This window comes from Cladosporium halotolerans (assembly GCF_011745625.1).
Source record: "Cladosporium halotolerans strain TM138-S3 chromosome Unknown Sca53, whole genome shotgun sequence".
Taxonomy (NCBI): domain Eukaryota; kingdom Fungi; phylum Ascomycota; class Dothideomycetes; order Cladosporiales; family Cladosporiaceae; genus Cladosporium; species Cladosporium halotolerans.
Window position 1 is genome coordinate 10,389 of NW_027191504.1, and position 20,712 is coordinate 31,100.

At 60.4% G+C, this 20,712-nt stretch overlaps 6 protein-coding genes across 6 annotated transcripts; 3 read left to right on the forward strand and 3 right to left on the reverse strand.

Annotated features, from left to right (window-relative positions):
* The first annotated feature begins 3,970 nt into the window (after positions 1 to 3,970).
* Positions 3,971 to 6,908, forward strand: WHR41_08955 (uncharacterized protein). Its single transcript, XM_069377559.1, has 2 exons — positions 3,971 to 4,787; positions 4,855 to 6,908. The coding sequence occupies exons 1-2, from the start codon at positions 4,567 to 4,569 to the stop codon at positions 6,542 to 6,544; spliced, it is 1,911 nt and encodes a 636-aa protein (XP_069225447.1). The 5' UTR covers positions 3,971 to 4,566; the 3' UTR covers positions 6,545 to 6,908.
* WHR41_08956 (uncharacterized protein) lies at positions 6,671 to 8,423 on the reverse strand (the record flags this gene model as incomplete). The annotated part of the gene is made up of 5 exons (XM_069377560.1): positions 6,671 to 6,967; positions 7,035 to 7,190; positions 7,262 to 8,140; positions 8,194 to 8,296; positions 8,356 to 8,423. The coding sequence occupies 5 exons, from the start codon at positions 8,421 to 8,423 to the stop codon at positions 6,929 to 6,931; spliced, it is 1,245 nt and encodes a 414-aa protein (XP_069225445.1). The 3' UTR covers positions 6,671 to 6,928.
* Positions 8,424 to 8,602: 179 nt separating this feature from the next.
* WHR41_08957 (uncharacterized protein) lies at positions 8,603 to 9,808 on the forward strand. Its single transcript, XM_069377561.1, has 2 exons — positions 8,603 to 9,093; positions 9,157 to 9,808. The coding sequence occupies exons 1-2, from the start codon at positions 8,734 to 8,736 to the stop codon at positions 9,655 to 9,657; spliced, it is 861 nt and encodes a 286-aa protein (XP_069225448.1). The 5' UTR covers positions 8,603 to 8,733; the 3' UTR covers positions 9,658 to 9,808.
* Positions 9,809 to 11,234: 1,426 nt separating this feature from the next.
* WHR41_08958 (uncharacterized protein) lies at positions 11,235 to 14,133 on the reverse strand (the record flags this gene model as incomplete). The annotated part of the gene is made up of 6 exons (XM_069377562.1): positions 13,450 to 14,133; positions 13,380 to 13,396; positions 13,251 to 13,323; positions 13,040 to 13,183; positions 11,889 to 12,984; positions 11,235 to 11,827 (listed from the first exon to the last, which is right to left on the reverse strand). The coding sequence occupies exons 1-6, from the start codon at positions 13,492 to 13,494 to the stop codon at positions 11,235 to 11,237; spliced, it is 1,968 nt and encodes a 655-aa protein (XP_069225449.1). The 5' UTR covers positions 13,495 to 14,133.
* Positions 14,134 to 15,175: 1,042 nt separating this feature from the next.
* Positions 15,176 to 16,416, forward strand: WHR41_08959 (uncharacterized protein). Its single transcript, XM_069377563.1, has 4 exons — positions 15,176 to 15,564; positions 15,648 to 15,747; positions 15,860 to 16,071; positions 16,202 to 16,416. Exons 1-4 carry the CDS (start codon positions 15,186 to 15,188, stop codon positions 16,228 to 16,230), a joined length of 720 nt encoding a protein of 239 aa, XP_069225450.1. The 5' UTR covers positions 15,176 to 15,185; the 3' UTR covers positions 16,231 to 16,416.
* Positions 16,417 to 17,215: 799 nt separating this feature from the next.
* WHR41_08960 (uncharacterized protein) lies at positions 17,216 to 20,250 on the reverse strand (the record flags this gene model as incomplete). The annotated part of the gene is made up of 5 exons (XM_069377564.1): positions 20,138 to 20,250; positions 19,972 to 20,064; positions 19,819 to 19,898; positions 18,447 to 19,764; positions 17,216 to 18,394 (listed from the first exon to the last, which is right to left on the reverse strand). The coding sequence occupies exons 1-5, from the start codon at positions 20,165 to 20,167 to the stop codon at positions 17,216 to 17,218; spliced, it is 2,700 nt and encodes an 899-aa protein (XP_069225439.1). The 5' UTR covers positions 20,168 to 20,250.
* Between the last annotated feature and the right edge of the window lie 462 nt (positions 20,251 to 20,712).

Consider the following 20,712-nt stretch of genomic DNA (forward strand, 5'->3'; position numbering starts at 1 on the left):
TTTGACATTAGATTTTTTGGGGATGGGGATGGGGAGGGAGGAGGGAGTTTTGGGAGTTTTTGGTTTTTTTTCGGTTTGGTGGTTGGTCTTTGATGGGCTTCGCGATGATATCCCCCCCTTCCGAACGGTTCCGCTCGTTTATACTGCACTGCCTACGCTTGAGGAAGATATCGATATTGCTTTCGGGTTTTGGTTCTTGGGTTCAGTCGTCTTTTTTCGGCATGGGTTTGGGCATGGGACAGGATGGGTTAGATCTAGATCTAGAGGTAGAAGTAGATGAAGAACAAGACAGAATAGAGGAACACCGAGGGTGGGAAAATGAGAAAGCGATGGGCATGGTTATGATTTTCGGTCTGAAGGCGATGTCGTATCGTTTTATTCGATGAAACACCGTTTTTCGATGAGGATACTAAATCAATAAATGGATATCCTGTGCCCTTCTTGTAAGCCGAATTGTTTCCGTGAGTCGTGCATGCATGCGACTTCCTCCCATTCGGCTCGTCTTCCCTCGCCGAATGTTTCTCGTTCGACGGAGCGAGCGAATCGCTGCCTGCGCGATCCCTCGCTGCTGCGTCTCCTCGTACTCGATCGAGGCAGTCGAGCGTATAACACCGCGACGCCGTCGATCGGCTCCGGACCAACCGAGTCGGACTCGACGCCTCGCCAAGAAGCGCGGTTTCCCATTCTACACGCCCGCGCAGCGAGCTTGCAGACTGAGGTCGATGCGGATGCAATTGGAGTTTTGAAGGTTGAGGTCCGAACTGGGTGAGACGACCTGCGTCTCGCCGGGGAGGGTTGGATGGATGGGTGGATGGTTGGTTGGTTTGATGTCGTGGCCGTTAGACTCGGCCAGCGAGTGTGATGTGAGGTGGAGACAGAGGTGGATGCAGAAGCCGTTCAGCGTCTTTAGGCGTCGACCGGCGAGCTGGAGATGGTTGGGTTTGGACGGGTTGGGTATCGAGGGTCGTGGCGGGTCGTGGACGTTTTCGTCGTGACGGGGCGATCCGGGCCCGGGTTGGCGTGATAGTTGAGGTTGGTTCAGGTGCGAGATTAAGAGTTGTGGTAGAGTCATGAAGGGCGGTAGGGTGGAGTGTGTGGGCTCGGACAGTCCTGCGTCTGGAGCCTAGTGTCGGGGTCTGGGAGTGGTGTTAGCTGCTGTCGACTGAGTTGATCGTTCATCGTGCTTACTTTACTACGCTGAATCGATGGGACGATCGTCTCATTCAGCCGGCTTTTTTCGGAGCTGTCATGCTCTTCAGCATGGCTTCTTTGCAGGCCGAATGGCCGCAGACGACCCGTTGCAGGGCTTGAAAGCGTTGGATATCGTTGGAGACGCCTTGGAGGAAAGACTGGTAGACGATATTGGAAGGGTCGTTGGTTTGCTTTGTTTTCGAAGCGGAAGTTGTGGAGCCGTTGTTGGCCAGGTAGATGCAGAAGGTAAGGTCCATGGCCATTGTGGTTTCAAGCAGGGATGGATGTTCGGAGTGGTGTTTGGGATGAAATGAGACGGAGAGTGATTGATGCGATGGTGCGGTGTGGGATGATGTAAGGTGGTGACGATGGAGGTATGGAATGGAAAGTCAAAAGAGGTGCTCAAGGAGTAGGAGTAGGAAGGTCGACGGTTGATCGCCGTTGGAAGTAGGCGGACGAAGGTTTGACCTTATAGGAACGGGCGACCCACCCGGGCGTCGCAGTCGCAGCGAGAAGTCTGCGTGCGCTGCCAGCAATCTCGTCTATAGTCTTCCACATCGGCGTCTCGTCAAAGCGCGCACAGGACTCCACGCCCAACGGCAGGCGCAGCACACGAGTGCCGTCACGCGGCCCCAATCCAGCTGGAGGGTCAGGCCAACCCGCTCCGGATGCTTGGGAAAGCGTGGTTCGCGCGAAGCCCCCGACCAGCCGTGATGGCAGGAAGATGCGGAGGATGGGCCAGCGCCCGGCCGCGCACTCTATTCGTGTCGCGGGCGAGGCTGGGCGCGCATCGTCTTGACTGCGCGGGCGCGCGGGTAGGGCGAATGTCGCATGTCGCAGGCCCTCGTGGCGGATGTCAATCAACGTCAGCGTCGCAGGGCTTCAGGGCAGAGTGAGGTGCGGCAGCGCTGCTGTCTACGCGAAGCACACGCACACGCGACCGACAAGGATGCCGGGCCCTGCCGGCTGGCCGGGATGGCGGGACCGCGAGGGCGGCGAGACTCGCGATCTGGGGAGCAAGCGAGTACTAGGTAGCACGTTAAGGTACTATTATAGATATTACCGCTCGTTTGACGCGCGTGAGGGAAAATTGGCGGCGACGGCACGAGAAGAAGCCTGCGCGCGCTGGCTCGCGAGGGCCATCCATCTGCCATCTGCCGCGAAGCTGCTGCCGCCGCCGGCACCTCGCGCGGGATGTGCAGGCGAGCAGGCGAGCAGGCGAGGGTGCGGTCAGCACCTCATCAGGCCCGCAACAGCTGCCGCAACCGACGACACGCTGGCTGCTGTCTGACTGTCCGTCGCCTTAGCCGCGAAGGCGATCGCTCGCTTCGCCGGCCGTGAGCTCACACGCGCGGCCCTTGGATGGTCGCCTACAGAGTGTGGGCCGCACGCACGCGGTGTGCGAGTGTCCTCTAGACTTTAGTCCAGCAGTAACGGTCATTGCCGAGCGCTCCAATGGGGGACCTCCTGCGGGCATGGACAGGGCACTCTGGCCGGCGACGGCGACGATGCGACGTCGTGATGGAGGGTTCGGTAGCGAGGCAGGGCCAGGGCTGCTGCGACTCCACCGCAGGGACGATCGCCGACGGGTGTGGCGGTGGTTGTTGTGGCATGGCGGAGGGCAGCCAAGGGCCTTACCTTGAGGTTGTAGCTTGCTCTCGTTCTCGAAGCCTTCCACCCGCCGGCTGGCGCAGCCGGGCGAGGGCGAGGGCTCGCTGCGAGGCATCGCCCAATATAAATCGATGAAACAGGCTCGAGATCTGAGACGGCGGGCCTGCGGTCCTGCTTGATTTACCGCTCCGCAAAGGGCGCGCAGACGGGCATGATTGCTGAAGTCTACAATAGACGAGGCGCATGCGCGGTGAAACAGGTCGCTTAGAGACGCAGGCGACCGCGATCTGCAGCCATGCGGCAGCGATGGAGCCTTGGAGCGCGCACCAGCAGGCTCGACGCAGCGCGCTGCACGTCAGGACAGGGCACGCGCGTGGGCGTAGAGCAGGTACATGCAGCACACGGGCCTTGGCATGGGCGTGCAGTATGTACATGGTAGTGGCACTGTTAGGTAGTGTCGTAGTGCCTGGGTGGTAATAACTCAAACACGGGCAGCAGAGCTCCCGCGCATGGGCATACCGCGGGGCAGGCAAACACGAGTCGCGAGCATGGGTGTGTGCTATGCTGCTATGCACGCTGCAAGGCGCGGCCCAGACCCATCGCCCGCCAAAGCGCATGTTCCGAGACGGCCACGGCTGCGCGATCACCACCGCCCAAGGTACGTGGGCTTCGCAAGGCCAGCGTAACTCGCCAGCGACACTCTCTCACCCACCTCAACACGCCGAGCACGCTCTCACTACCACGACTACCTCTGAACTAATGGAGTCTCGCGGCTCGCTTGCGTGCCGAGGGTGCCAGCGTGTGGAGACAGGCCCGCGGTGTCCGCCAGCCAGTCGCCGCCGCCCATCACCTCGTGTTGTCTCGTTTGCGCCTAGCGGAGGCTTGGTCCTCTCTTCGGACTCTGCACATCCGAAGCATCGTCGCCGTCTCGTGCGTCAACGGCCGCGCTGCAACGCTCGAGACAGCTCTCCGGGGCATCCGTGGGCGGCTCGCGCCTTTGTTGTTCGCTCAATGTCTTCTGACATATCTACTGTACCGCCTGCCGCAGCAGCCTCAGGAAACGCGCAGTGCAGGCGACGACGTGAGGCCGCCGACCGCCGCGCTGCTGCAGCACACCCAGCGCGCGTCTCGGCGGCCGAGAGCAGCAGCCCTCTTCGGCAATCTCATGACGGTGATCAGCATAGCCTTTACAGTGGGGACGCGCCCGCTGCCAACCGATCCTTAGGCCATCGCCATCAATAAGCAACTGAATCCTTCCAACCTTGCGTTGATTTTTCTTCGCTCCCATGTAACCGCACGTCTGGCCTGGTCAATGGCGGCAGTGTGACCACTTCTCAGACCTCTCGAGCGCGCAACTCGACCACTGCCTCCCATCCGAGTCACACGGCCATTCCGTATCGACCGTCGCAGGAAGTCGCGAACGCCAGGGACTTACTGGATTCGGTATCCACCCCGGGCTGCTGAACGACGCCCTCACGGCCCTGTCCGGCGCCATCCTTTTTACCCTGTCAGCACACAAGCGGTCGATCATCTGAAGACGACTTCCCTGACCTGCAGACAGCGGCAAGTGCCGTATTTCGCTTCAATTGAAAGACGACGCACCGAGGTCCGAAACAGGCCTTCACATTACCAACTCGGGCTGGGCTCCAGAACTCGCTTGACAATCGTACAAGCGACACGCCAAGTTGGGCATTCTTCGATAAACTGGGATCGGCTCCGCTGCTTCGCAAACGATATCTCCCAGGCGAGAACATCCACGCGAACATGGTCTCCTACCTGATCCTGGCCATCGTAGGCCTCGCGTTCGCCTACGTGGCCAACACCGTCCGATGCTTTGCCGTCAACCTCGCCGCGGCGAAGAAGTCAGGGCTTCCCTACGTTTGCATGCCGGTCTACACGTTCAATCGATTCTGGCTGAGCACGCACTTGATATGGCTGCCCTTGTGCAAGAAGATCCTGCCGGCCTCCTGGCTGACGTGGACAGAGTATGTGCCGCCTCTGGTGTTGTCCCTTTCTTAAGTAAGCTGCATAGAAGCTAACGTCAGCTTGCAGCTTCGCCATCCCGGACTGGGGATGGACGCAAAAGCACGGTATCTACGAGAAGCTGGGGTGTGACATGTTCATCGTCGTCTCTCCGGGCAAGAACCTATTGGCAGTAGCAGACGCGGATGCCGTCAATCAAATCACCACTCGTCGTACTGACTTCCCCAAGCCCATCGATCTTTATGGATCGTTGGATGTCTTCGGCAAGAACGTTGTCTCCACCGAGGGCGCGATATGGCGTCACCACCGCAAGATCACCAGCCCGCCATTCACCGAGCGCAACAATCGCGTCGTCTGGGAGGAGTCTCTCCGTCAGGCGAAGTCGATGATGGCTGGATGGATGAAGCCTGACGATGAAGTCAGCAAGCCTCTGCACGATGTATCCGACCAGATGATGCGTCTCAGTCTGCATGTCATCTCTCTTGCCGGCTTCGGTGTTCGTCTCACTTGGCCTCACGAGGATGAGGGTCCTCAGAAACCTCCACCCGGTCACTCCCTCACGTTCAAGGATGCACTCACCCTGCTCCTCGATAATCTGCTTGTCGTTCTCGTGTTCCCCAAATGGATGATGAAGTGGGCTCCGAACAAGACCCTCAACGAAACCTACGAAGCCTACACCGAATGGTACAAGTACATGCGCGAGATGTACAATAAGAAGCTCGACGATGTCACCAGCGGCCGCGCAGGCGACGGCATGGACCTCATGGGCGCCCTGGTCCGCGGCGCCGGCTACTCCGCCGACTCCCCCCCAGACACCCCAACCATGAACGAGAAAAAGCCCGGCAACCCCAACCCTTCCAAGCCCATCCTGACCGAAGACGAAATCCTCGGCAACGCCTTCGTCTTCATCCTCGCCGGCCACGAAACCGCCGCCAACACAATCCACTTCGCCAGCGTCTTCCTCGCCATGCACCCGTCCTCCCAGCGCCGCCTGCAGCAAGACCTCGACGCCATCCTCGGCGACCGCCCGAGCTCCGAGTGGGACTACGACGACGACGTCCCCAAGCTCTTCGGCAGCATGTGCGGCGCCGTCATGAACGAGGAGCTCCGCGTCCTGCCCCCCGTCGTTGGCATCCCCAAGACCACCGCCCAGGGCGTCCCGCAGGGCCTCTCCGCCGCGGGCCGCCACTACTCCGTCCCCGCCGGCTGCTTCGTCAGCCTCAGCACCGCCGGCCTGCACCGCAACCCCAAGTACTGGCCGCACACGGACCTCGAGGACCTGAACAATTTCCGCCCGGAGCGCTGGCTGCTCGACGACGAGGCGCAGCAGTCCGCCTCCTCCGACTCTCAAGCCCAAGAGCAAGGACCCGACAAGGAGGGCCCGGACACGCGCCCCGACACGGCCTCCACGCTCTTCCGCCCCCTCAAGGGCTCCTACGTCCCGTTCTCCGACGGCTACCGCAGCTGCCTCGGCCGGCGCTTCGGGCAGGTCGAGATCCTGGCCGTGCTGGCGACGATCTTCAAGACCTGGAGCGTCGAGCTCGATGTCAGCATGTTTCTGCGCGAGGGCGAGAGCGAGGAGACGCTAGGCGCGGAGCGCAAGAGGGAGGTCTGGCGCTTGGCGGACGAGAGGGCTAGGGAGCTGATGAGGACGGGCATGGGGACTATTGTCACGATTCAGTTGAGGGGGGAGAAGGTGCCGTTGAGGTTTGTGCGGAGGGGCGGGGAGAGGTTTGGGGCGGGGGTTGTGGGGAAGTGAACTTGTGGGGTTAGGGAGAGGGCGAGGTGTGATGGAGGGTTGATATTATGATTTCCTTCTTCTTGCCAAGGGGATTGGGACGGGCGGCGGGATCCTTGGGGTTCTGTGCCCTTGGCTTGTGGGAGGTTGTGTGATACTTTCTTTTTTTTTCTATGCACCGTAGATTGTATGTTAGATATATATCACGGCCGACGACAACGACGACGACGACCGATCGATCTGCGACGATTCGGCGGCCAGCTGCCGCTTAGACCGGCACACGGGCTTCGATTGAAAGCCTCCCGAGCAAGAGACGCGACATACATAGACCAGAGACGAATGCTCCTGACATGAACATCAAATCTCATCCCTCCTGCCTAATACACGGACGCCAGAGTACCTATCTCATTTCTCTTCCGAGGTGAAGTAAGGATGCTTCAAGGCCTGATCGGAATCAAAATCAGCACACTTCGCTCTCGAGTCTTTTTTCAAAGCGTCCACTAAGACATACCTCTTCCGCCCTGAGCCTCCGCCCACTCTCAAAAACCACCAACTTGCTAACCAAACCCCTCGCCTCGGCCGTCGCGCCGGGCAGAATTTCCGCCCACGCCTTGCCCGCGTACCGCGTGAAGCGCATCTTGCCCCAGTCGGGGAGGGTGGGAGCTTCCTGTTCGACCACCACAATAATCAGCTTCCGCACCCCCAAAACAAAAGAAAGAACACGGCCAAAAAACTCACCGGCCAAACCCCCTCGTCCGGCGTCCCCAGCACCTCAAACATACTCTTGATCAGCGCCAGCTCGCTGCCCAGATCCCCGGAGTCGAACAGCGTCCTCCCCCCCGCTCCTCCTCCCTTCAGTCCCCCGGAAGCGTACCCCACGACCTCGGCAGCCACGCACCCCGCCGCCCACAAATCCACCTCGCCCCCGTACCCCGCGCGCCCGAACAGAAGCTCCGGAGGGCGGTAGCTCGTCGTCCCGACTTCCAAATGCTTCGCTTCGGCCGGCTCGCTGCCCGGATCGCTGGCGCTCCAGGCGGTGCCGAAGTCGGAGAGGTAGGCTGGGCCGCTGGGGGTGGCGAGCAGGATGTTGGAGGGCTTGACGTCGCGGTGGATTATTCCTTGCGAATGGAGGTGGGCGAGGGCTGTGAAGAGGGCGTGGAGGACTGGGCGAGCGGAGGCGTGGGGCAGCCTGTGGGTGGCGAGGAGGGTGGAGAGGGGGTGGGGGAGGAAGGGGAGGGCGAGGATGAGGTTGGTGCTCGGGCCGGATTGCTGGGTGAAGGTGGAGAGGAGGGGGATGATGTTGGGGGCTTTGCTGGAGGTTAGGGCGGTTAGGAGGCGGGCTTCGCGGTGGGAGTCGTGCGGGGCGGGGAGCGTGGAGGGCGTGGTGATTTTGAGGGCGACGAGGGTGTTGGTTTTGGGGTCGAGGGCGCGGTGGATGCTGGAGAAGAGGCCGTCTTGGTGGTGGGTTGCGTTGGTGTAGGGGCCGATGCGGGCGCCGTCGGTGGGGAGGTTGAGGGTGTTTCGTTCGGGGGTGGAGTGGTCTGAGGTTGCGGGTGGGGGTGTTGCTGCTGCTAGGAGGGTTCCGATCGATTTCGCGCAGAGTTCGTGGTATTCGGTCTTGGGGGGTTCGTCAATAGGATATGTTGGGAGATCGGATGGTGTTGGCTTACCAGAGTCATAGCAAGCTTTCGTGCGTTTGCTTCTTCGGACTTGGCATGTTTGGTGGCATCGGTCGGCGGGCAATCAGGGTGGGCTTTTTTGTATGCTTCCGTGCTATGTATTATTAGTTTCGTGTGTCTGCATTTTGATATCGATTTCGGACACTCACTTGCATTTTCGAAGTGACAGATAATCGATCAGAGAATGTAAGTGATTTCTGCCAATTGTCTTGAGCAGCCATTTTGACCGGTGGCTCAATATGATAAATCAAGAATCAAAGAATAATGTTTTGCTTGGGTCAACGAGGTGAAGTGTCGTATCACCTACGAGACGTGGTGGTGTGAGATTGCAGCCTGAGGCATCCAACTGATGACGAGGTCGCGACTGCCTCGCGACTCCAGAGGCAGCTGTTGAAGCTCCATCAGCGTACTGCATCCAACAACACCACCTCCAAACGCATCCTCCCCGCCGTATCAACGCCATCCATATACATCCTCCTCACTCCACGCCACTCCGAATCTCTCGCCCGATCAACACCTACACCCAGCAAGATGGATGCGCTCGTAGCGCAGCACTCCCGCTCTCAGCACGCCGCTGAGGGCTACTCGGAAGATGAGATGCAGCAACAGATGTCCGCCGACCTCGCACAGCCTCTGTCACTACAGTTCGCGCTTCCTCCCACCGCCTCGCCCTCACAATGGCTGCGCGCCATGACCGACGACCACTCCAACCCGCAGTGTCCCATCAAGATCGCCCACGGAACAACCACCCTGGCCTTCCGCCACAAGGGCGGCATCGTCGTCGCCACGGATTCGAGAGCCACAGCCGGAGACTGGATCGCCAGTCAGACGGTCAAGAAGGTCATCGAGATCAACAGCTGTCTGCTCGGCACCATGGCCGGTGGTGCAGCCGTACGTTCATCACACCCACTCACCACTTCCCTCCACTAGCCGTCACACTAACACCTCCCCCAGGACTGCCAATACTGGCTCGCTTACCTCGGCATGCAATGCCGCCTGCACGAGCTCCGGCACAAGCGCCGCATCTCCGTCGCCGCCGCGTCCAAAATCCTTGCCAACCTCGTCTACAGCTACAAAGGCATGGGCCTGTCCATGGGAACCATGTGCGCCGGCGTCACGCCCTCCGAGGGTCCCGCGCTCTACTACATCGACAGCGACGGCACGCGGCTGGCGGGCAATCTGTTCTGCGTGGGATCCGGGCAGACGTTCGCGTACGGCGTGCTCGACGCCGAGTACCACTACGACATGGAGGACGCAGAGGCGCTGGAGCTGGGCAAGCGCAGCATTCTCGCGGCCACGCACAGGGATGCCTTCTCCGGTGGTTACATCAATCTGTACCATGTGAAGGAGGACGGATGGGTGAAGCATGGATTCATGGATACCAACCCCATTTTCTGGGAGACGAAGTTGAAGAAGGGCGAGTTCAGCAATGTTACGTCCAAGATGGATGAGTAAGGATATGTGAGAGGTGGATAAGGACGAATGGAGGTGCGCGGGCACAGTTGTGAGTCCGCGAGATGTAATTCTAGAGGCTCGTGTTATCATAAACTAGCTCATGAGGTCGGGCTGTCAGACAGTCCGCAATTGCATACATTCCAACAGATAATTGTCCCAGCCGCGCCAGCAACTCTCGCCCGCTACGGCTCCGTCATCTCCATTGACAACTTTCTCACAAATGCAAAGCCAAAGCAGCCGCCGTGCCAAATCTGGTCCGAGACGCTCTGGGTTCACTTCGGGCTCAGATGGGATCAAATGAACAGAAGTGGTGAAAGTAATAGTAGCGGCGTCCCTCGACCAAACAATGCACCTCGCCCAATCAACGCCTTACTGCGCCAACCAACCATCGTCGATCTCCGACTTCGTCAATCTGATTTCCCCTGGTCTCCTTATCCAACAGCGAGTTACGGATTTGGACGCGATCCATGGAATCCTACCATTTGCGAGGAAACAAGACAAAGTAGTGAAGCTTGCATTTGGAACACCTCACTCGCCCTTCTACGTACTCCAAAAGCCCGCATGGTAACAGTAAGAAAGCTCAGAGACCGGTTCGAAGAAGCCACTGCGTACTTGTCACGCCTCGCCATGTGCAAGCCAAATCAACGCGACAGATGACAGGAGACGATCGAACAAAACAATCTCAAAAATTGGGTGGCTAGGTAGGCATCACACCTTATTCAACGCCCTTGGCAAAAAAAAAAAAAATAGCCCACCAACCCAACCCAACAAAAGCCGCCAAACTCCCCTCGCTGCCGAAGACATAAAGCGTCCGCCCAGAAGTCCATACCTTAGACACGAGAAATCAACAAGAGAAAACGAGCCCAACCCGAGACTTGGGACATCGCCCGCCTCTCGCGCGTGGAAACCAAAGAAGCCCAAAAACAATAATAATAAGAGGCAAGCGGAAACAGAAATTCGCAAGAGAGAAAAGAACAAAAAGCCGATTTGTAGAAGATGAGTATCGCTCCTCAGTCCAGGGGTCCGGCTTTCCCTCTCTCCCCCTTTCAACCTCGTCTTCCGCCTCGTCAAACGAGCCAAGCCAAGCCTCCTCGACGGTGGATGTCGCTCTTCTCAGCCATCTGCGCCGACACTGTGTAGACGGGATGGGATCTTCCACGCCCGTCGGCGGGCTGAGCTCCTCGTTCGAAGAGAACCTTTACCCCTCCATCTTTCCTCTTTCTCAACCAACCGACAAACCCGCGTTGAGAACAAAACAAACCAAGACAAATCAGAGAAAGAAAAAAGAATAGACCTCCTCGGCGTCCCATATGTACACATTATATACAAATCGCCCGCAAAACGCCTCGCGCGGATCTCGCTCGCTCGCTCAGATCGCTTCCGCCGACTCCAACTCCTACTCCAACTCCCATCCATCTTTCCTCCCTCCCCTTTTAAATGAATAAACCTCCCCTCCCAGTTCCACGGCCGTTAAGAATGGCAAGGTAAGGTGAGGTATTTGATCAAAAACTCTCAAAAAAACGTCTCTTCTTTCACATTCCCGTCCCCAATCCTTCTCCTCCTGACCAAAGCTCAGCTCACCGCGGCCTCCCCATGCCCCCCTGGTGCATCCCCCCATGCTGCTGCTGCTGGCCCATGTGCCCCGGCGGCGCGCCGTAAAGCTGCTGCCTCTTCGCGTCGCCCATATCCGGCTGCCCGCCCGAGATGTCCGAGATGCCCCTCCTGTGCTGCTGGTGCTGGTGCTGCTGCGGTTGCGGGGGTCTCGGCCCTAAACCCCCCGGCGGCAAACCGGCGTACATGGGCGCCTGGACCGGCGGCGGCGGCATGCCGGCCGCGCCCTGCTGGGGCCCGAGGGCGTAGGGCGCGGGGCCTCCTTGCAGGTAGGGGTCTTCGGGGTGCGGGGCGGTGGCGCTGACGGGGGAGACGCCGAGGGGTCCCGGGCCGGGGGAGTTCCAGTTGCTGACGGTTGCGGGGGAGGTGGCGGGGGAGTCGTCGGAGCGGTAGGAGCGCTTTGCGGGGGCGGGGGCGACGGCGGCGGAGGGGTTCGGGTGGGGAGGGTTCATTTCGAGGGAGGGGGGCTGGGGGTGTTTTTTGAGGTGGCCCAGGTGCTTTTCGAGCATGCTGAGGAGGCCCTCTTTTGTGAAGGGTTTGGGGAGGACGTCGTTCATTCCTGGGAGGGATGGGGTTAGTGGGAGGGAGAGGAAGGGATTGGAGGACTTTCAAGGGCTTACCGTGCTGGAAGTACATCGCGATGTCGTCGCTGCGGATGTTCGATGTCATGGCGATGATGGGGGTGTGGTCGAATTGGCGGATGAGGTGGGTGGCGGAGACGCCGTCCAGATTGGGCATGATGATGTCCATGAGCACGAGGTCGTATTTCGAGCCGGCGTTGAGTTTGTTGACCGCCTCTAGACCATCCAGGGCGCTGTCGACGTGGCATTGGAATGCGTACAAGAACTTCCCACCGATGCGCCTGCACGTCTGGTCGTCTTCCACGAGGAGAATTTGCGGCTGGCGGCTCCAGCCTGGATCTACGGCGGAGCTCTTCTTACGTCCCTCCGTCTGTTGCAGGCTGGGTTCTGATGCTTTCGGAGGTTCGACGTATGGGATGTTGTGGATGTGGCCGCTGTACATAGGGTCGATGCCCTGGTTGTTTCCGATCGGATAGACCATATTATCGAGGTCACCATATGAAACGGAAGTTGAGGAAGTCGCAGAGTGCGGCGCAGCGCCTCTGCTAGATGAGCGAGTGCCATTGATGGGAGGTGGTGTTGTGAAGGAAGCGTTCATGCGCATGTGTTGCTCGTTGAGCTGTTCCAGCTTGTTGCTGTTCAGCATGTGGTCGGCATTGACTTCGCTCAGCAGCTTAGAAGCGTGCTGCAAAGGCGACGCGGGTACGTCTTCCTCTGTGGGAGGCAGGCGTCTCTCGGCGGGCTCTTCTGGGGCGACGCCATTGATTGCGCCGTTGGTGTGTGAGCCAAACGGAATGTTGACCCGACTTTCTCTTCGTCGCTGGGCGTCGACTGAAGTCAGGAAGTTCATGACATAACCCATGACATGCTCGTGGTTGACGACAGTCTTCTGCACGCCGATCAATTCTTGCAAGAGCATGGAATGGTGCATGCTGAGCTCGTTATATCTCTCCTGCAACTGCTGGAGCTGCTGTTGGGTGGCGACAAGTTGGCTGTTGAAAAGATCCATCTGCTGAGTGGGCACAATGTCTTCCGGCATAACATTGGGCTTCCTGGGAGCCGGTGCCTTTCGTCTGATGTTATCGAGGGCATCCTTGTTGTTCATCTTGAAGTCGGGGTGTTTGAATTCCCAGGCCTGAAAGTGTTAGCTACGCGTCGCACTCGCACATATTTTCAAGCCCAACTCATACCCCAATGCCGTACGGCGAAGCACCACCTTCCTCGTTATTGTGCCTGACTTTGTGAAAGTCGTACTTGTTAAGCTGACGCACGAAACTGGCGAAGTTGCTGTGCTTGAAGTGTTTCGGGAGGATGTGTTTGGTGAATTTCTCGTTCTGCGCGTGAGAGACATCAGCCATTGCGCTCTGCCAGGCATTGAATCGCTCGCGCTCGTGTCCTTACCTCCAGCACGACGAAGCTGTCGCCCTCGTTCCCCCAGCGCACCACGCTCTCGTCCTGCGGGTTCTCCAACATCCTGTGAAAACGATTGTGAGCAAGCGCATTGGCGCGCAATTGCGGTCGAGTGCTTACTTGTAGAGTTTGCGCACCTGTTTATGCGGTCAGTGGGCAGGATACTACGCGTGGATCGGGGCGCACTCACGAAGTCGCTGGAACTATTGGCCGACTGGCCGGCGTTTCCGTCCATGGTTGCAGATGTCGCGCGGCGCACGCCTCGGCAGTCTTCACTCGGGCTCTGGTGTTGCGCGCGACTCGAGTCGGGCAGGGTGTGTCGGCGGACAAAAGCGCAGTCAGGACGCTATGTCATGTGCGCCCGGCCGTGTGTAGGCGCGCCGGCGGGCTGGCGTGGGCGGCGTGGGCAGCGTGGGTTGGCGAGGGACGGGAAGGGTGTGCGACTGCCAGACTGCGTGGTGCAGGAGTCGGCGATACGGCAGGTGGACAGAAGGCGGATCGAATGGGCGCACGGCGGCGGGTGAAGATGGAGTTGAGACACGGCCTTGGGCCAGGTTCAAGGCAGGGCAGCGCAGCGCAGGACGGCGAGAATGGGAGTCGGCCGGGGGTGACAGCGATGAGCTGGTGGCTTGCGAAGCTACCGTGGCGGTGGAATGAACCCGGACTTTCCGCGCGCGCAACTCGGCAGCAGGGGGGCGTGGGAGCAGCGACGGGCGGCAGATGGTATGGCGGGGGTGTGTGGCGAGGGAGATGGAGACAGAGATGGAGACGGAGATGGAGCAGCAGATGCGAGACAAGTGGGAGGAGGAACAACAACGTGGTGGGGCGGCGGCGACAGAACTCCTCGCCCTCGTGCGGCTGGGCTGCTGGTGCTGGCACTCGGTGGAGGAAGGTGAAAGCAACGCAGGACGCACGGCAGCGGGCAGCCTGTCAGCCTGGCAGCCTGGCAGCCTTGGACAGCCGGGGCAGGGCAGGGCAGAGAGGAGAGGGAGCCACAGCGCGCAGGGCGGCAGACCAACCGAGCGACGGCAGCGCTGGAGCGGGCGCCCATCCAGCGTCGGGGGTGGCACTGGTGGGTGGAAGATGCCGGCGGCTCGTGGCGTGCCATGGTGGATGCCGCCATGGTGGATGCGCCCATGCCGCCGCGCTGCCCTGCGCCCACGACCAGCTGCCACCGGCCAGCAGCAGCCAGCAGCAGCCAGCAGCAGCCAGCAGCAGAGCCAGGAGCCACCAAGCCACGCCCGGCACCGCGCTGCCCTCGACGCCTCTGTCCTCACTTCTCAGTAGTCTACCTTAATTACCCTCGAACGAGCCTGATCGCCCCGCCGCTTCTGCATGCCCTCGTCCGCGCCCTCGCCCGCGCTGCCTTCTCGCTGCAACCCAATCCGCCCCTCTCAAACTCTGCCCGCCGCACCCTGCCCGTCCTTCGTCCCGAATCGGCCTGCCCGCGCGCAATCCTGCCGCCGACCGCAACCCCATCGGCCTGGCGCTCGCTTGCTCGACGCCCGGATCGACCACGGCCATCTACCTTATCTTGAAGCATGATTCCAGCGCGCCGCGCAGGCGGCGCCTCGCCGTCGATCGCTGCATTACCCTGATCCAGCCTCAGCTTCCCCTCCCCTCTTCACGCCGCTCGCCATGTCGCAATATCTCTCCGACTGCAGGTACCCTCGGCGCGCCGTCGCTGCGATGCTCCCAGCGCCGCCGCGCTCCCAGCCGTCTGCGCAGCCCGTCGCCCGTCGCCCGCGCCCACGCCGCCGACCTCTCGGGAGCGGTGCCTAGCGAGCATGGCTGAATCAGCCTTTCCCCATCGCCCTCCTCACCACGAGACGGCCGCCGCCACATCCAGACCCGGCACGCCGCAGCGGAGCGCCATCCGCCAGCGATCACCTCCGCCAAGCCGCCACGCCCACCCCACGCGAGCCAATGGCTGCTGACGTCGGCGCATCCCAGCGCGCGCTAGCACCAAAGCGTGACGAGCCCTCACCTGTCTATACCGACTATGCCACTTTCACCCACCTGTCTCCCACCTCACCTCCCCGAACCCCCGTCCCCATCCTCCGCATCCGCACCCGCAGAGCGAAAGCAAAAAAAAACATGTTCGCCACCCGCCGTTTCGCCTCGGCCGCCCCGCGCGCCATTGGCGCCGCCCGCTCCTTCCAGTCGTCGGCGCGCTTCAACGTCGCCGTGGGCGACTCCATCCCCAGCGTCGACCTGGTCGAGTCCTCGCCCGGCAACAAGGTCGACCTCGCCAAGGAGCTCAAGACCGGCAAGGGTGTCGTCGTCGGTGTGCCGGCCGCCTTCAGTATGCTTATGCTTTCCCCGCCCACCCACGGTACGAGTGATTCGTCGTACCTGCGGCTGACACGCATCCTCCCCGACCCAAAGGCCCGGCGTGTTCCAGCTCCCACGTGCCCGGTTATGTCAACCACCCGGCGCTGAAGAACGCCGGCAAGGTGTTTGTCGTTTCCGTCAACGACCCTTTCGTGTAAGTCGTATTGCTCGTAACGCTGTTCGCACTTCCCACCTTCCCGAATAGTCACCACGCAAACAACCCCCTCCCCTCCCCATACCACCCTTCTAACAAAACCTCCCACCAGCATGGGCGCCTGGGCCACCGCCCTCGACCCCACCGGCAGCAGCGGCATCCGCTTCCTCGCCGACCCGCACGGCGCCCTGACCTCCGCCCTCGACCTGTCCTTCGACAGCGCCGCCATCTTCGGCAACGCCCGCAGCAAGCGCTACGCCCTCGTGGTCGAGGACGGCAAGGTCGTCCAGGCCCACGTCGAGCCCGACAACACTGGATTGAACGGTGAGTTCCGTCCTCATGTTTCCCTTTTTGCCTTTTCCTGCCTTGGCGGCAGTGGAAGGATTCGAAGTCTCTGGGACCTGGGTTTGCTTCCGTTGGCCACGTGCGCTGACGCGGGTTTGCGTTTGTTTAGTGAGCGCCGCTGAGAAGGTGCTGGGTTAAGGCTTGAGCTTGTCGAGCGTGGTTTTGTCTTATCGCAAGTTGGACGTGAGGGGATCTAGACTTCGAGAGAAAGTCTTGGGGAAATGAAGAGTGAGAGTTGGACATGGCTTGACTTGTCCGTTTGTACAACAAAACGAATGTACTTCTGCATCATCAAAACCGCAACCGCGACTTCCCAACGCCAAATCCCAAACCCCCCAAGACCCATATCCCCAAGGGGGAGCTCACCTGTCCCAAACCCTCTCGAGCAGACTTCCCTGGCAAGCCAAACAGGCCGCAGGAATCCCATGCATCCAGATACAGCACCCCTCCAACCCACCTCCCTTCGCGGCCCTCCGAAATCGAAACCTTCAGGACCAACCCCGCCCCGCACCGCCCCGCCCAGCACGTGCGACTAGTGCTAAGTAGGCACTGACTACTAACTCTCCAACGGGCGGAGAATACTCCCACTCCCACTCCCCACCCACATCCCTGCACATCTGTCCCGTGTTTTCCTTCCGCGTCACGTGCGGGAGAGCACAAGGGCTTGCTTTGTGGACTAGCCTGTTAGAATTGGGGACTACGAGCTTGGCGATGAGCAGTCGATGAGCAGTCGATGCGCTGCGGAGTGGGAAGGTCTGAGCGAGTCGGTCTGGCGGGATGGCTGGCGGAATTTTCGAAGTGACTGAACGCATAGGGCATTGTTCGAGTTCGAGCGGGGCCTTGGGCTGTCGTTTTGTCGTCGATTGATCGATGGGGACAGTGAGCAAGCAAGGGAAGGGGTTCGACGATGACGAGGACGGTGACGGTGACGGTGGTAGTAGGCTCCTTCCTATACACGAGTGTATCTACATAGCGAAGCTCAAAAGAAAAAGAAAAAAAAAAGCAATCCCTCATCTTCCATCACAAAATAAACAAGCAAACCATACCATAGAGACAAGTCAACGAAAAAAACATCGAGGGTATCACAACAACCGCTCCCCACCATATCCCACGTCACCTCACCTCACTTCCCAACATAACTCCCCCCCACAACCCTCCTGCTCCCCCCACAAACCCTCCACCCACCCCCAACCTCCTCGTCAGCGAACGGATCCGCCTCGCCGCCACTCTCCCCCCTAACACTAACCCCCACCGCAACACCCCCACCGCCCAACTCCCACCTAGCCTCCACAGCCCCGCCCCTCGCCTCGCCCTCCGTCGCAAACCGCGCGAGCAGCTTCGCCGGCGCCGCGCCGGGCATCAGAACAACATCGCCCAGCGGCCAGAAAATCAAGCTCCGGTCGCGCGAAAAGGTCCCCACGGGTTTGGAGAGGCAAGACGAAGCTTTGGCGCCGTCGAGCGAGAGGGCGAGGACGACGTTCGAGAGGGCCAGGGGCTCGGTGGTCTGGTAAGCCGGGTTCAGGCTGTAGGAGAGGATGATGGAGGTCTGGGCTGGTTCGATCTTGGTCGCGAGGGAGAGGAGCAGCGGCGCGGCGGAGGCGCCGGCGGGGGCTTGATATTTGAAGGCGACTTGGGGCTTGGCGAGGATGCTGGCGAGGGAGACGGCGTACTCGCCTTCCTTTTCTGGGACGGGGGAGATGAAGGCCGGGTTGGGGGCGACTTTTTCGAGGCGGGAGAAGTTGTCGAGGCGGAGCGTGTCGGTGCCGAACGGGGTGGAGAAGTCGGGCGGGTTGTAGGCGAGGGCGATTTCGCCGATGAGGGAGGAGGAGGTGAGGGCGCCGTTTTCGAAGCGCGCGTTGACTGTTTCGATGATGGAGGTGTTGAGGCCGGGGTCGGTGAGGTCCGGGTGGCGGTGGGCGCCTTGGCTGCCGGTGCTGGTTAGGGAGCGGCCGGAGCGGATGGATTGGGTGTCGCCGGCGAGGTCGGCGCCCAGGCCGGGTTGGCGGGATGCTGGGCGGAAGGGAGAGCTGTTGTCTGCTGGGGAGAAGGGGGAGAAGGTGGAAGTCGCAAGCCCTCCTGCAGGGGAGAACCCGCCTGGCGAAGAGGGAGACGCGACGGGGGGTGAGGCAATGTTGGTCTGCACGGGCTCTCGTGAAGTGGTCTCGGGAACCGGAGCTACTGGAGCAGGTGCGATCTCTGCCGCTTCAGTCTCAGGAATCTGCTGCTCTACGGGCGGCGGGATGTAGCTGTTGCGCATCTCACGGCGACCACGGACGGTGCCGAGTCTCTGAGGTGGCGCTTGCTATTGGGCAGTCAGTACAATAATCACATCTCCTTCAATCCGTAGCACTTACCATTTGAAGCTTGTTTGCCATGCTGGCCATGGCAGCTTGCGCATCGGCGCCTTGTTCATCTTGGATCGGCGCATTGCGAATGTTGACGTTGAACTGCGGAGGCACGTTCTCGCCAGACTCTGCAGCATCCTGCTGTGCCTGCGTGATCGGGTCCACATCCCTCGCAGGAACAGAGTAGCCCTCGCTGTCTTTCTCCGGCTCGGCGATGACAGGCGCCGCCGCCGGTTGCGGCTGAGTGGCTTGAGGAGGCTGCAAGTCTGCGAGGTCACCTTGGTGGCTGCCGTTGGGGATATTCGAAGCAATGGCCGCGGCGCCGCCGGCACCTGCGACTGCGCCTAGACCGGTGGCTGCAGCCACACCGTTTACGCCAGAACCGTGGCTCTCCTGTGGTGGCGGCGACGGGCTACGAGGTTCGTGACTCGGGCGGCTCGACGACGACTCCAAGATCTCGCTACCCGCTCGCAATGGTGAGTGCGGCCTTTGCTGTTCGCCAGGTGGGGCGAGATTGGGGGTATCTTTCGAACCACCCAGCCTTCCTTTGAACGAGTTGAACGGCGATGCTTTAGGCCTTCTTTCAGGCGACTCCGACATGGATGCCAATTGCTGGGGATGCTTGCTTTCCCTGTTTCGTCGTCCCATAACAGTGCCGAGTCTCTTGAGACCCTTGAGCGGGCCCTTCTCCTTCTTCTCGGGTAAAGGCGCAGGCGCCTGGCCGTTCTCCTCGCTCGCATGCGAGACAGAACGACCCAGTGACGAGCCCGCAGTGCCTGTCCGAGATGGCGTGCCCATTGCAGGTCCAGACGAAGCGTGTGTAGGCGGCCTGTTTTCCACGGCCTGCAGGGCGAACGTCTTGATCTCATCCGCGGTCTCCACGTTGAGCAGGATGTTGAGAACCTGCTCTGCCGAGACGCGGTGCTTCTCCACCTGATCGACCTCGTGTGTCTGGAACTGCGTGAGGACATCCCTCAGGTGATTCCACCGCGACTCGTCTGCGGCCTGCAGGCTCTCGAACACGTACGGTGCCTGGGATTCCCACTGCGCCTGTGTTGTCTCCAGGTCCGAGGTCGCGCCTGCGACTTTGCTGGTGTCGCCTTTGCTGTGAAGCTTGTCTACCTTTTGCCTCGCGCGATCGACGTCGCGCGCGATGTGTCCCAGGTTCCCCTGCATGTTTGCCATGGCCGTCATCTCACGGTTACTGCCGACGAACTCGCGCAGCGGCCGCTCGACGTCGACCTCGATCTTCGACGCGAGCAGCGAGTGCGACTCGGCCAGGTTCTCTGCCGAGTTCGTGAGAGTGTTCCATGGAGCCGCGAAGGTGCTGTGATCCAGTCAGCTTCCGAGCGATCGCATTGAGCCAGCCAAAACGCCCTACCCAAGGTCCGCGCCCTCAATGTTGCGCCTAGCGAGTTTCCGCAGGCCATTAGAGTACAACTCTTCCAAGCGTCGGCGCTCCTGCATCGCCAATCGTGTAAGCCCGTCGCTCCCGCGTGATTCATGAAAGCCAATGGCCCCGTCTCGTCCTTACTTGCAACCAATCCGCGATCTCGGTGTTCAGCCTGCCGACCTGCCTGACGCGATCGTTCAACACATCGACCGCCTGGCCCGGCTGCAAATTCGCCTGCGCAATCGTCAGCACCTCCCGCGACGATGTTTCTCTACGGTCCGCGCAGCGCGGACGCAGCGACACGCACCAGCATGGCGGGGTATTCGGTGCGCTCCATGGCCACGGTGCGCGCGATCAGCGAGCGCTCAAAACGACTGTACAGATATTATGGGCAGAAGGCCGTATGGAAGTATGCATGCGTGGGGGGGGGAGGGTGGTTGGGTGGTCGTTTGTTGCTATGTGGAAGCTGGGGACGGCCGGCCGCGGCGGCGGGCCTCGGGAGGTGAGGCTGCGGCTCGTTCGGTTGGTGACGAATCTCTGGGTTCGAGCTTCCAGGCCCTGCTCATCATCACGAATCATGCACGGACAGAAGATGACCGGGACGAAACACAACAGTGCACGCTGTGAAACTTGCTGACGGTGATCTGTCTTCTTTAGGGATATATCAAGTATCAATGCTACGTGAGAGTGATGAGAATCCATATGGCAGTATTGCTGTGTGCAGTTCGACTACAGGTTTCAGGTGATGTAATTGTATCGAATGCGTCATCCGCGCAAGATGTACTACACTGAACGGCGTAGTACGTTGTCATGCCCATGAATCGCTCACTCATGATAAGTCGTCAATGGCTACAGATACAGATAACGTAGGATTAATGAAAA

Coding starts and splice junctions, on each gene's coding strand:
- WHR41_08955 (XM_069377559.1), top strand. CDS start 4,567: ATGGTCTCCTACCTGATCCTGGCCATCGTAGGCCTCGCGTTCGCCTAC. Junction 4,788..4,854: donor TCCTGGCTGACGTGGACAGA/GTATGTGCCGCC, acceptor GTCAGCTTGCAG/CTTCGCCATCCCGGACTGGG.
- WHR41_08957 (XM_069377561.1), top strand. CDS start 8,734: ATGGATGCGCTCGTAGCGCAGCACTCCCGCTCTCAGCACGCCGCTGAG. Junction 9,094..9,156: donor CCATGGCCGGTGGTGCAGCC/GTACGTTCATCA, acceptor CACCTCCCCCAG/GACTGCCAATACTGGCTCGC.
- WHR41_08959 (XM_069377563.1), top strand. CDS start 15,186: ATGGCTGCTGACGTCGGCGCATCCCAGCGCGCGCTAGCACCAAAGCGT. Junction 15,565..15,647: donor CGGTGTGCCGGCCGCCTTCA/GTATGCTTATGC, acceptor CCCGACCCAAAG/GCCCGGCGTGTTCCAGCTCC. Junction 16,072..16,201: donor CGACAACACTGGATTGAACG/GTGAGTTCCGTC, acceptor GCGTTTGTTTAG/TGAGCGCCGCTGAGAAGGTG.